Below are 11,420 nucleotides of genomic sequence, written 5' to 3'. Positions count from 1 at the left end.
ACACGGGATGCTGGGGGACACACGGGATGCTGGGGGACACACGGGAAGCTGGGGGAGATACAGGATGCTGGGGGACACACGGGATGCTGGGGGACACACGGGATGCTGGGGGACACACGGGATGCTGGGGGACACACGGGATGCTGGGGGATGCTGGGGGACACACGGGATGCTGGGGGAGATACAGGATGCTGGGGGACACACGGGATGCTGGGGGACACACGGGATGCTGGGGGACACACGGGATGCTGGGGGACACACGGGATGCTGGGGGACATGGGAAGCTGGGGGACACACGGGAAGCTGGGGGACACACGGGATGCTGGGGGACACACGGGATGCTGGGGGACATACGGGAAGCTGGGGGAGATACAGGATGCTGGGGGACACACGGGATGCTGGGGGACACACGGGATGCTGGGGGACACACGGGATGCTGGGGGACACACGGGATGCTGGGGGACACACGGGATGCTGGGGGACACACGGGATGCTGGGGGACACACGGGATGCTGGGGGATGCTGGGGGACACACGGGATGCTGGGGGACATACGGGAAGCTGGGGGAGATACAGGATGCTGGGGGACATACGGGAAGCTGGGGGGGACACAGGACGCTAGGAGACACAGGACGCTGGGGGACATACGGGATGCTGGGGACACACTGGAAGCTGCGGGGGACACACGGGATGCTGGGAGACACGGGACGCTGGGGGGGACACAGGGGGCTGGGGACACACGGGATGCTGGGAGACACAGGATGCTGGGGGACACTGGGGACCGATTTAGCCTGGTGCGCATGCGCTGTGACACCAATGGTGGAAATACACGGCTCGCTCTGTAATTAACACTAGTTTTGTAACAATGATTTAAAAGGTTTATTAGCAACTCCGAGCTTTCAGACCCCAGCGCTTCGCTGTGTTAAACCCATATTGTACGCTGGGTATCTTTGAAATTCATATCTGATATATTTTTGACACCCCCCCCAGCTCAGAAGCAGCGCTTGTTACTTAATACGAGCCTGGTAGCGGCATAGCTGAGTGACTGCGGTTACAAAAGCCCTGGCTTGCAGATCGCAGTCACGTAAGGGGCTAGAGTGGGGCTTAAGACATGTGACCGTAATGCAGTTCCCTTTATTATGAGAAACCTATTACACCTACATAGGAAAGCTGAATGCTTTTCAAATATCCACATCCTAATGTCAAGAGATATTACAAGGCCTAAGATATGCCCATCTATCCTCATGTTTTGAGCATTTTGGGGTAGACCTGATGGAAACTGAAGGAAAACAGCCTCTTCCTCTTTGCCAAAGCCTGTCTTGTTGCTTTGAAGCAGCTATCATTTCTGATAACTTGTTTATTTTTTATTAAACAATCCGATCGAGTCGTGATCCAAATGTAAGGTTTTCTGATTCATTGAATCTTTGCTTTAAACAAAATCTGAATTTTAATCATCAATCATAAACCCTTATGGCGGCTGGGTGGCACAGCGGACATTGCGCCTGTCACCAACGCAAGAGACACCGGGTTCGACTCCGGCTGTCGGCGTTGCCTCCGGCTTGGGTCAGCCGTCATACTAACTCAATTGGCAGAGTTAGCGGGTGGAAGTCGATGGGTGGTAATCTTGACGTTGTGGACAGCGACTCCTACAGGTCGGTTGGGGACGCCTGCACAGCAGAGACAGGAAATGGCGGGGGTAGTGTGAGCCTCCCACACGTTACACCTCGCCAATGAGAGTCCGCGCTGGCAGGTGAAAAGATGTGACAGGCTGCCTCCTCGTGTACCGGAGGGGACACGTGATGCAAGGCTTCTATCCTCCCTACAACCGGCCAGTGGGGGGCATATGCGAGCAATGATCAAGACAGGGGAGGGAAGAATTGGCACAGTGGAATTGGGATGGGAGAAAAATAGAAAGAGTAGAAAAAGTGGATAAAATAAAAAAACACTCGTAAACCCTTCAGCTTTGTTGAGTTTCACTTTACAAACAATGGCATTTACTATTTTTACTTAAATTTTTTACAAAAAACACACGATTTGGGTGGTCTAACCTAGTTTGCTAGTTAGTCGATTAGTCAAGCTTTTTAACCAAGTAGGGTTCATTTGGTAGTTTACAGCTAAATGTTTAAGCTAATGCTAACCGTTTCATGTATGTGAATAGAAAATGCTAAAACTATTAGCGCCATACCCAGGGAGGTATAGTTAAATAAAACACAGATTTGGGTGGTCTAACCTAGTTGGCTAGTTAGTCAATTAGTCAAGCTTTCTAACCAAGTAGGGTCCATTTGATAGATTTGGTAGTTTATATAGCAAAGCGCTCTAATGATTGAATGGAAAAATAAAATTGCACTTGAGCTGAAAGGGAGCTGTCAATCAAGCGTGATCTGACAGTGGCCCTACAATCCTGAGAAATTGTCTGAGCAGCCAGATGGGTTGAGCTGGGTTTTGTAATAGTTATTAACGTTTTTAATCATTCAAATTTGGCTGGGTGGTTAATAACAATTTTTTCTGTGGTGTAACGAACTTTCCCCCGAATGCCTATTGAAATAATATAGCACTAAAATTCAAACTGTCAAGTTATCTCTTCAAGCATGTGTACACACACATACAAATGACACGCATGCACGCAAAGAATATCTTCAAGAAAATACTTGTCTAAAAGGTGCATTGATATACATGTTTTTGTTTATATAAAAAAAAAAGGAGGAAAAAAAAGCGAAAATATAGTTACTTGTACATTTAATGCCAGATCATATTTATTCATGTATTGCAAGGTCGGGGGGGGGGGGGGGGGGAGGAAAGATACAAAGTATTTTCCTCTGTAGTGTAGCTAGATGTCATTGACGTTGGACTCTCCATGGACAGTTTGGACACGTGGGTTTTAGATTGAAGAATGTATCGCATCAATGAAGCACAATTTTTAAGTTCTTTAAAGAGCTAAAGGCTCCTTAAGGGGGTAGTTAAGCCCAAATTTCAAAATGACTCAGTTGTTTACTTACCTTGAGAGCAGTCTACTGTGTAGGTTAAACTTTTCTGTTGTCAATTTAAACGTTGCCAATATCGAATCACTTGCAAAGTACTATCCATTGTATGCCATAACCAAATTATAAACATGTCATTAGTAAGTTACCAGTATAGAGTGGCCTAATGGTTCCAAAAATGTAGTGTCTAGATCCCATCCCCCGGAAGGACGTTGGCTGTAGTCAACTGGAACGGTTAAGGTTTATAGGTGAACATTATAAGGAGTTGCCGCTTTGCAGCATAATGGCCAATAAGCAACGACTCCCTTCACGGTCGAAGTCCTGTTGGACGATAGGACGGCAAAGTGAGCTGCTAGTGACCCAAAGGACGCCAGCTTGAACCTTCCGACTGGCTAGTTAAGAGAAGGTACCACGACCACTGTCAAAGTTCCCCTTGAGCCAAGCACTGAACCCGCCCAATGATTCTATTGGAGCTGCTCGGCAGCCAATCACACTGCGGTTGTTTGCTAGCTGTAGAGTGTATGTGCATTTCCTTAGTCTGCTTGCCTGATTAAATATGGACTTCAAAGGCTATTTGTGCACAAAATAATAAGGATTTGGGAAATGTTTTGGGGCGGCTATTAACGAGGGTGCACACCTGTTTCACACTTAATGAGTGCATCAAGGAAGGGAAACAAACAAAGTGCTTTTGAAATTTGAAACTATTCCATTTCTCCCAGGTGCATTTTTATTCTGAATTTTTATTACTTCAATTGTTTTTTGAATGATACTGTATTTGCGTGTCTGAGAACTGTAGGTAAATTCTTTTTTCCAAGGTGTTTTGTGCAGCTAATGGCGTGAAATATTTCCCGGAACAGTTCTGATATTTAGAATTGTACTTTGTTATACGTCTTACAGACATGGTTCCTGTCATGTTTTTCCAGTATTTTCTTAACATTTCCAGTTAACATAAAAATGTGAAGGGCATCGGTTTGGGAGTATTTGGCAACTCCTTGTGTTAGATCCACCAGCACAAGGATCCTTGGTGTACAACAATCGTACAAAGACGCCTACTATTATCCTACCACACATTATTTAATGAAGCTTCTCGTGGCCAGCTGTTTAAATGTGCTGGTGCACTCTCGTACAAGTCAAGACAGCATGTGGAAACAAATGGAGTTGTGTTGGTGTTAAATACCCTTCCCCCCCTACCCGTCTTGCTGAGTTCATGGCTTTTTGTTTGATGTGGCTCTGCAAAAATGAAGAGGTTAAGGCTGCCACTGTCTGTTCCGATTCTCTACTTCTGCCTGAATGGTCATTTTGTTCATATCTAATCATAGATTAGCTTAAGGAAAGGATGAGTACAGTGATGTAAATACTAAAGCCCGTTCTACAAGGGGTTAATGACTTAATTTCAAGTTCAGCAAGTGACGTTCATTAAGCGGGTGTTACACCAATGGCGTAAAATTTAACACTGAAATTGAAAAACGAGGGCTTCTTTTTTCCCCCTTGAGTCATCAACAGGGTGCCTGATTCTTGGTTGTCATGGTTGTGTATTCCAGTGGCCACTTGTAAGAATTCTGAGCATGTGTCAGTCCTGCTGCAGTGAGGATGCTAGGAATACATTTTACTAGCCCACAACCTTTTGGTGAGAGCTCTACCTGAAGTACTTGCCTTATTTAAAATAAATTTGTTTTTTTAAGATGTTGAAGGGAAAAAAAGTGTAGTTTTGAAAGGACATGCAGCTTTCTCCAACTTGAAGAACAATATTTGTATTGAAGTCCATCGCAGGCTGTAGAAGAGCTGAAGAACCAGCGACATTTAGACATTACCCTCATCCAAATCAATAGACTATTTCAACAAACATGTGTCAGTGATACCAGCATGGATATTTGATTGAATAAACTCACTTAAAAAAGGAAGTTAAGTGTGTTGCACTCATTTTTAACAGGGCAGGAAGTCTAATGGTAAAATTCTAAATTAATCTTTGTTGGCCACACAAGTAAACCTATGCTTTAAAGGCTGGGTTTTAAAAGTAAAAAAAAAAAATATATAAATAAGGCATTGTACTTTCAATAGTGCACTGTATTTAGTGTACATAAGAGGTATTTTAGGGAAACAAAATGCACTTCAGTCTGTTCTGTTCACCCAGTTACAATGGTAGGGATAAAAAGAAAAAGGTAATTCTGGTATATGAGGGCATTGACACATGAACAATAAACCAGATCAGGCTTTTTTGCCAATTCAGTTTTAAAACGAAGCCTATTCAGGGCAGTTTATTTGGGTCAACCTTTCATTTGACACTGGCTGTAATCTAAGCTTTATTTTCCTTTGACACTTGCTGTAATCTAACCTTTATTTTCCTTTGACACTGGCTGTAATCTAAGCTTTATTTTCCTTTGACACTGGCTGTAATCTAAACTTTCTTTTCCTTCTATACTGGCTGTAATCTAAGCTTTCTTTTCCTTTGACACTGGCTGTAATCTAAGCTTTCTTTTCCTTCAACACTGGCTGTACATCTAAGCTTTCTTTTTCTTTTGTACCCTCTTCTTTGAGGGATTGGGAACAATCTTTTTCACTTTGAGCGGCTGGAAAGTGCTGGATCCAGATTCGATCATCTCCGTAGATTCGACTTCCGACTTCCTTTTCCTCTTCTCACCGACTTCCTCCTGCATCTCTGCTGGCCCCTCGCTCGTTCCTCTGGCCTCCGAATGTGGTATCCAGGAGACAATTGACGAAGGCACCCTGGGGAGAATAGCGTCCACCGTGTCCGCAAAGATCCCCTCTCCCTGTAGACCACAGCACCGGAACCCCAGGGCCAGGACGCTCTTCAACCCCAGCGGTTCCGAGACGCTCTCGCTCAGCCGCGGCACCTGGCAGGCCGGCACGTGTCTGGTTGCGCTCAGTGCGATCAGGTGGTTGGTCATGTGCTGTGGTTTCACAGACTTGCACACGAGCACCAACCTGAGTTGATTCCTCTCCAGAGCCTTGGTGACCTCATTGATGCCGATGGCCAACTGGCTTCTCGCCGCCACGTCTGTCCAGCCGTTCCTGGGAAGCTCCTGCACTGGCGTAGTAGACGCCTGGCCCGTCTGGCGAACGTGTTCTTCTGACGGGGGCTTCTCTTCTTTCCTTTTCCTCCACTGGCGAAACACTTTGACCTCCGTCTTCACGAGCCCGACTGAAGCCATCTTACTCTTGAGCGTTGTGAGAATGTGGTGCATGTCTTCTTGGGGAAGTGGACTCCACTCTTGGTTATAAGGTGAGTTGAGGGAAGTCTTCGATGGATTCTGCCTTTTACCCTGCTGCTTGGACACCTTGCCTGGGGTGGCCATCCTGATCTGAAATGAAGACGAGATCAACACTTAGTAAGGCCATGTGTGGTTTGTCAGGCAGAATACATGTTGAAATAATTAATAAATGTTTTTGTGACCAATTACTTAGTACCAGAATGCTTTCAACAGATACAGTGCAATTGTTTTGTCTCTGTACTCCTGCACATCGGGTTTCAAATAGAACAATGACTGTGGGGTTAAAGTGCAGACGTCCAGCTTTAATTTGAGACCAGTGTTTACATCCATATCAGGTGAACTGTTCCTAATTTATGCAAATGACATGTCGTCAGCTTGTGACTGCAACTTGTTCCTGTTTGCGGACGACTCAGCCCTGCTGGTCTCTGACAAGAACAAGTTACAGGTTGAAAAAACCCTCAGCTCGGAACTAGGCAGAATCTGCATATGGCTCGCTGATAACAAACTATCATTACACATGGGCAAAACAGAGTCCATTCTCTTCGGTTCAAATAACAAACTCAGCAAGACCGACGGCTTCTCAGTTACAGTGGGTGACAATATTGTCACAAGGAAAGATGAAATTACCTACCTGGGTTCCATCCTAGAGGCTAATCTCTCCTGTGACAAAATGGCATCCAATGTAATAAAAAAAGTCAACCAACGAACTCGATTCTTGTACCGGATCTCCTCTCTGGTAAACAAGAACACCCTGAAGACTCTGGCAGGAGCACTCATTCAGGGGTACTACGACTATGCTTGCACCTCATGGTACCAAAGCACCTCAAAGGCGCTAAAAACAAAATTACAAACATCTCAAAACAAACTGGTCAGACTACTGCTTGACCTTACTCCTAGAACCCACCTCACCCCTGCCCACTTTGACAACCTAGGATGGCTTAGAGTAGACGACAGAGTACAACAACTTGCAATGGGCCTGGTCTACAAGATACACTACACGACCAAAGTACCCATGTACATGTCAAAATACTTCCCAAAGGTCAGTGAATACCACGATCACAACACCAGAGGGAGCTCCACAAATCATGTTAAACCCAGATTCGGCTCAAATAAGGGACTAAACACGTTTCGCAATTATGCCACATCAATGTGGAACGCCCTACCCAAAGCTGTAAAGGAATGTGGATCACTACCCACTTTCAAAACCTCTCTCAAGGGACACCTACGGGAGACTGCAATTCAACACTGGCCCCTGTAAATATCCTAACCCAACCCCCTCCAATGTACAGTCATTTACCTAGTATGGTTTTGTCAATAGTTCAATGTACAATTGTGTTTGTTTGTACAGTGTCTCCCCCCCCCCCCCCCTCAATGTACAGTGTTACTTGTTTATACAGTGTGCCCCCCGGCCCCCCCCCCCCCCCCAACCACCTCCAATGTAAATTACCCAGTATGGTTGTCAATATCCCAATGTACCCAACCCCCCCCACCCAACCTCCTCCAATGTACAGTTTCTACGTCAAATGTATATACTCCCTTTTCTTGACTCCTTCTGTATCACAAACAGTACTGTATTTGCAAATCTGGTATGTCAAATGTATAGATGTAGCAGTACTGACTATCTGTATGTCATGTATGTCATATATGTCTATATGAATTGAAAATGGGGGACCCTGATGGAAACAAGACAAACGTCTTTCTCAGGTCTGCATCCCCTTAACAATTGTATGTATTGAGCCGTACTGTATTGTACCCATTCTGCAATCTGTTAAATAAAGTATTCATTCATTCATTCAACTGTAGGAATTGTAGCCCTTTTTATACATAGTCCCCCATTTTAGGGCACCGAAAGTAATTGCGTAAATAAAGTAACCATATTTCATATTTGGTTGCAAATCCGTGAAATTATTGTGTTGCGTCTTTCTTGCTAACAAAGCAGAGACCAATGGGACTTAATGGGATATTGAGTGTACAATGGACTTTCCATCAGAATACTATACGGTTGAAAAAACCCTCAGCACGGAACTAGGCAAAATCTGCATATGGCTCGCTGATAACAAACTATCATTACACATGGGCAAAACAGAGTCCATTCTCTTCGGTTCAAATAACAAACTCAGCAAGACCGACGGCTTCTCAGTTACAGTGGGTGACAATATTGTCACAAGGAAAGACGAAATTACCTACCTGGGTTCCATCCTAGAGGCAAATCTTTCCTGTGACAAAATGGCATCCAATGTAATAAAAAAAGTCAACCAACGAACTAGATTCTTGTACCGGATCTCCTCTCTGGTAAACAAGAATACCCTGAGGACTCTGGCAGGAGCACTCATTCAAGGGTACTATGACTATGCGTGCACCTCATGGTACCAAAGCACCTCAAAGGCGCTTAAAACAAAATTACAAACATCACAAAACAAACTGGTCAGACTACTACTTGACCTGAACCCCAGAACCCACCTCACCCCTGCCCACTTTGCCAACCTAGGATGGCTTAGAGTAGACGACAGAGTACAGCAACTTGCAATGGGCCTGGTCTACAAGATACACTATACGACCGGGGTGCCCATGTACATGTCAAAATACTTCCCAAAGGTCAGTGAATACCACAACCACTACACCAGAGGAAGCTCAACAAATCATGTTAAACCCAGATTCGGCTCAAACAAGGGACTAAACACGTTTCGCAATTATGCCACAACAATGTGGAACGCCCTACCCAAAGCTGTAAAGGAATGTGAATCCCTGCCCACATTCAAAACCGCCCTTAAAGAGCACCTACGGGAGGCTGCAATTCGAAACTGGCCACCGTAAATGCCCAAAACCCCCACCACCTCCTAATAGACAGTCTCCTCCCCACCGCATGTATATATTCCCTCCCCGCCGTATGTATATTCCCCTCCCACCCACCCACCCCCTCCTAATGTACAGTCCCCTCCCCATCATATGTATATACTCTGTCAGGATCTAGGGGTAACAGTACTGTATATTTGAATACCGCCTATGTCACAAATGTATCAGTACTAAATACCTATATGTCCCTATGCCATAAATGTCATGTATGTTATGTATGTCATAAATGTCTATATGAATTGAAAATGGGGGACCCTGATGGAAACAAGACAAACGTCTTTCTCAGGTCTGCATCCCCTTAACAATTGTATGTATTGAGCCGTACTGTATTGTACCCATTCTGCAATCTGTTAAATAAAGTTTTCATTCATTCATTCATTCTTCTGGGTGTTATTTACAAATCACCGTGCAATTTCGGTGAAAGAATGCATAAACACTGATAGATTGGCAGTTATACAGTACTAGCTTAACTTTCGTCAAAACGTTCCTATGGTAAAGGTTGGGTATACCAGGTCGTTTTAAGCATGCACATGGGCTATTTATTTGTAACCGTTAGCCACCCACGTCAGTTACACGATCCCCATTGTAACCCCAACATGCCCTAAGTTCCGTCTACCAAAAACATAGCAAATTCTGAACACTCATCCCAGGACCACAACGCTTTCATTTAACGTTACCTCGATTTGGACAGCTACGGTATGTCCAGTCGACTTTGCTACTCGTCTCTTTGGTTACTGGTACCTTAAGACTGCAAATGAGACTATTCTAAAGACTGCTCTATCGTGCGTTGTTGTTGGGCGCAGCCATATTTTTCTTCTTCTTCAAATACATTTCCGGCAGACTAGACGACTTATGGCGTATTGCTGCCCCCCCACGATTCGTTTGGGAATTACTAAATTTGTAATTTTAATGTCTTTCCATCCTTATTTTATGGCTTATAATTTTTTTTTTATCCCTTTGTTTAGTTTTTTTTGTGTAAAGCAATTTGAGCTGCAATATGTATGAATGGTGATATTGTTATTATAAATTAATAAAAATAAACAACTAAAATAAAACCTAATCCCTTACATATATCTGATTTACCTTTAATGATTTGCACACAGACCATCCCCCCCCCCCCCACCTCCAATGTACAGCCCTCACCCACCCACCCAACCCCACCCCACCCACCCAACCTCCTCCAATGTACAGTTTCTATGCCAAATGTATATACACTATTTTTCTGGACACTTTTGTATCACAAACAGTACTGTATTTGCAAATCTGATATGTCATAAATGTATAGATGTAGCAGTACTGTCTATCTGTATGTCATATATGTTATGATTAATTGAAAATGGGGGACCCTGATGTAAACAAGACGAAAGTCTTTCTCTGGTCTGCATCCCCTTAACAATTGTACTGAGCTGTACTGTACTGTACCCATTCTGCAATCTGTTAATAAACTTTTCAATCAATCAATCAAACCAAGAAAAGTGGGACGGGTAGCCTTTTTACAACGCATCCGCGTTTCCGGCGCTCTGATTGGCCAGGTCATGTGACATGTGCGCCCAATAGCGTATAGTGTTTGCCCACAGCCTGCAAACTACCTGGCGTTCTATCCATAGATATATATGTTCTATATATATCTATGGTTCTATCGCCATGCTCTAAGACTAGGCGTGTTCGAGATGGATTTCGGTTCGCCTCGAAAGTAGACGAGAGTAGCCGAGTGAAGCCGGGGGAGGAGTAAAAAAGGCGGACACTTCCGATTTCACGAGAGCCTCTCGCCTAGTCTCGCATGGCAGATACGCTTTCACGTCACCACACACACATTACACACCTGTCCAGCTCATTATAATGCGATGGCCATGTGCAAAATTAGATCAGATTCAAATGTACAGCACACCATACTGTAAAGATTGTAGTCTACTATCAATAAGACACTTGGTTAGTTCTTTTTGCTTGCTTCAGCCAGCTGTTTATTGTCTGATGGTTGTACACAGGTGTCCTAATTATATAGCCCTACCAGTAACCATAGTTACAGGTTGCATGATGTTATACTGCCACTTAGTGGTAGCAGCTATGATAGCACCTATCATTACATCCTCTTTCCAAACAGGTGAGCATAACCTTAGTCAAATAAATCACCTAGTGTCAACAATGTGTCAACCATACCATAATACATAATCTTCTCCATCACCAATATCACTAATTCAACTATCAACACTTCTCTTTCCAAACAGGTGAGCATAACCTTACTATTATTATTATACTATTATTAAAATAAACACCAACCACAATGTGTCCACCATACAAACCTGCTCCTTCAACACAATCAACCATTCAACAATGTTCTATGAGTCTCTCATGTGGTTTCT

General features: G+C 44.2%; 1 protein-coding gene across 2 annotated transcripts; it reads right to left on the bottom strand.

The window, feature by feature from the left end:
- Positions 1 to 2,796: 2,796 nt before the first annotated feature.
- On the bottom strand, positions 2,797 to 9,864 carry rpp38 (ribonuclease P/MRP 38 subunit). 2 transcript variants are annotated; one of them, XR_014620771.1, is made up of 3 exons: positions 9,738 to 9,864; positions 5,310 to 6,297; positions 2,797 to 5,275 (listed from the first exon to the last, which is right to left on the bottom strand). XR_014620771.1 is itself a non-coding variant. In XM_084336096.1 (2 exons), exon 2 carries the CDS (start codon positions 6,289 to 6,291, stop codon positions 5,476 to 5,478), a length of 816 nt encoding a protein of 271 aa, XP_084192222.1. In that variant the 5' UTR covers positions 6,292 to 6,297; positions 9,738 to 9,864; the 3' UTR covers positions 2,797 to 5,475. The 2 variants fall into 2 exon arrangements, 1 of the variants encoding a protein (XP_084192222.1); XM_084336096.1 differs by having other exon boundaries at positions 2,797 to 6,297.
- Between the last annotated feature and the right edge of the window lie 1,556 nt (positions 9,865 to 11,420).

Source organism: Notolepis coatsorum (assembly GCF_963971535.1).
Source record: "Notolepis coatsorum genome assembly, chromosome: 19".
NCBI lineage: Eukaryota > Metazoa > Chordata > Actinopteri > Aulopiformes > Paralepididae > Notolepis > Notolepis coatsorum.
Note: the sequence above shows the minus strand (reverse complement) of the source record. Positions and strands in the feature narration are given on the sequence as shown.

Excerpts from the sequence above, each read along its gene's own strand:
- rpp38 (XM_084336096.1), bottom strand. The coding sequence starts at position 6,291 with ATGGCCACCCCAGGCAAGGTGTCCAAGCAGCAGGGTAAAAGGCAGAAT.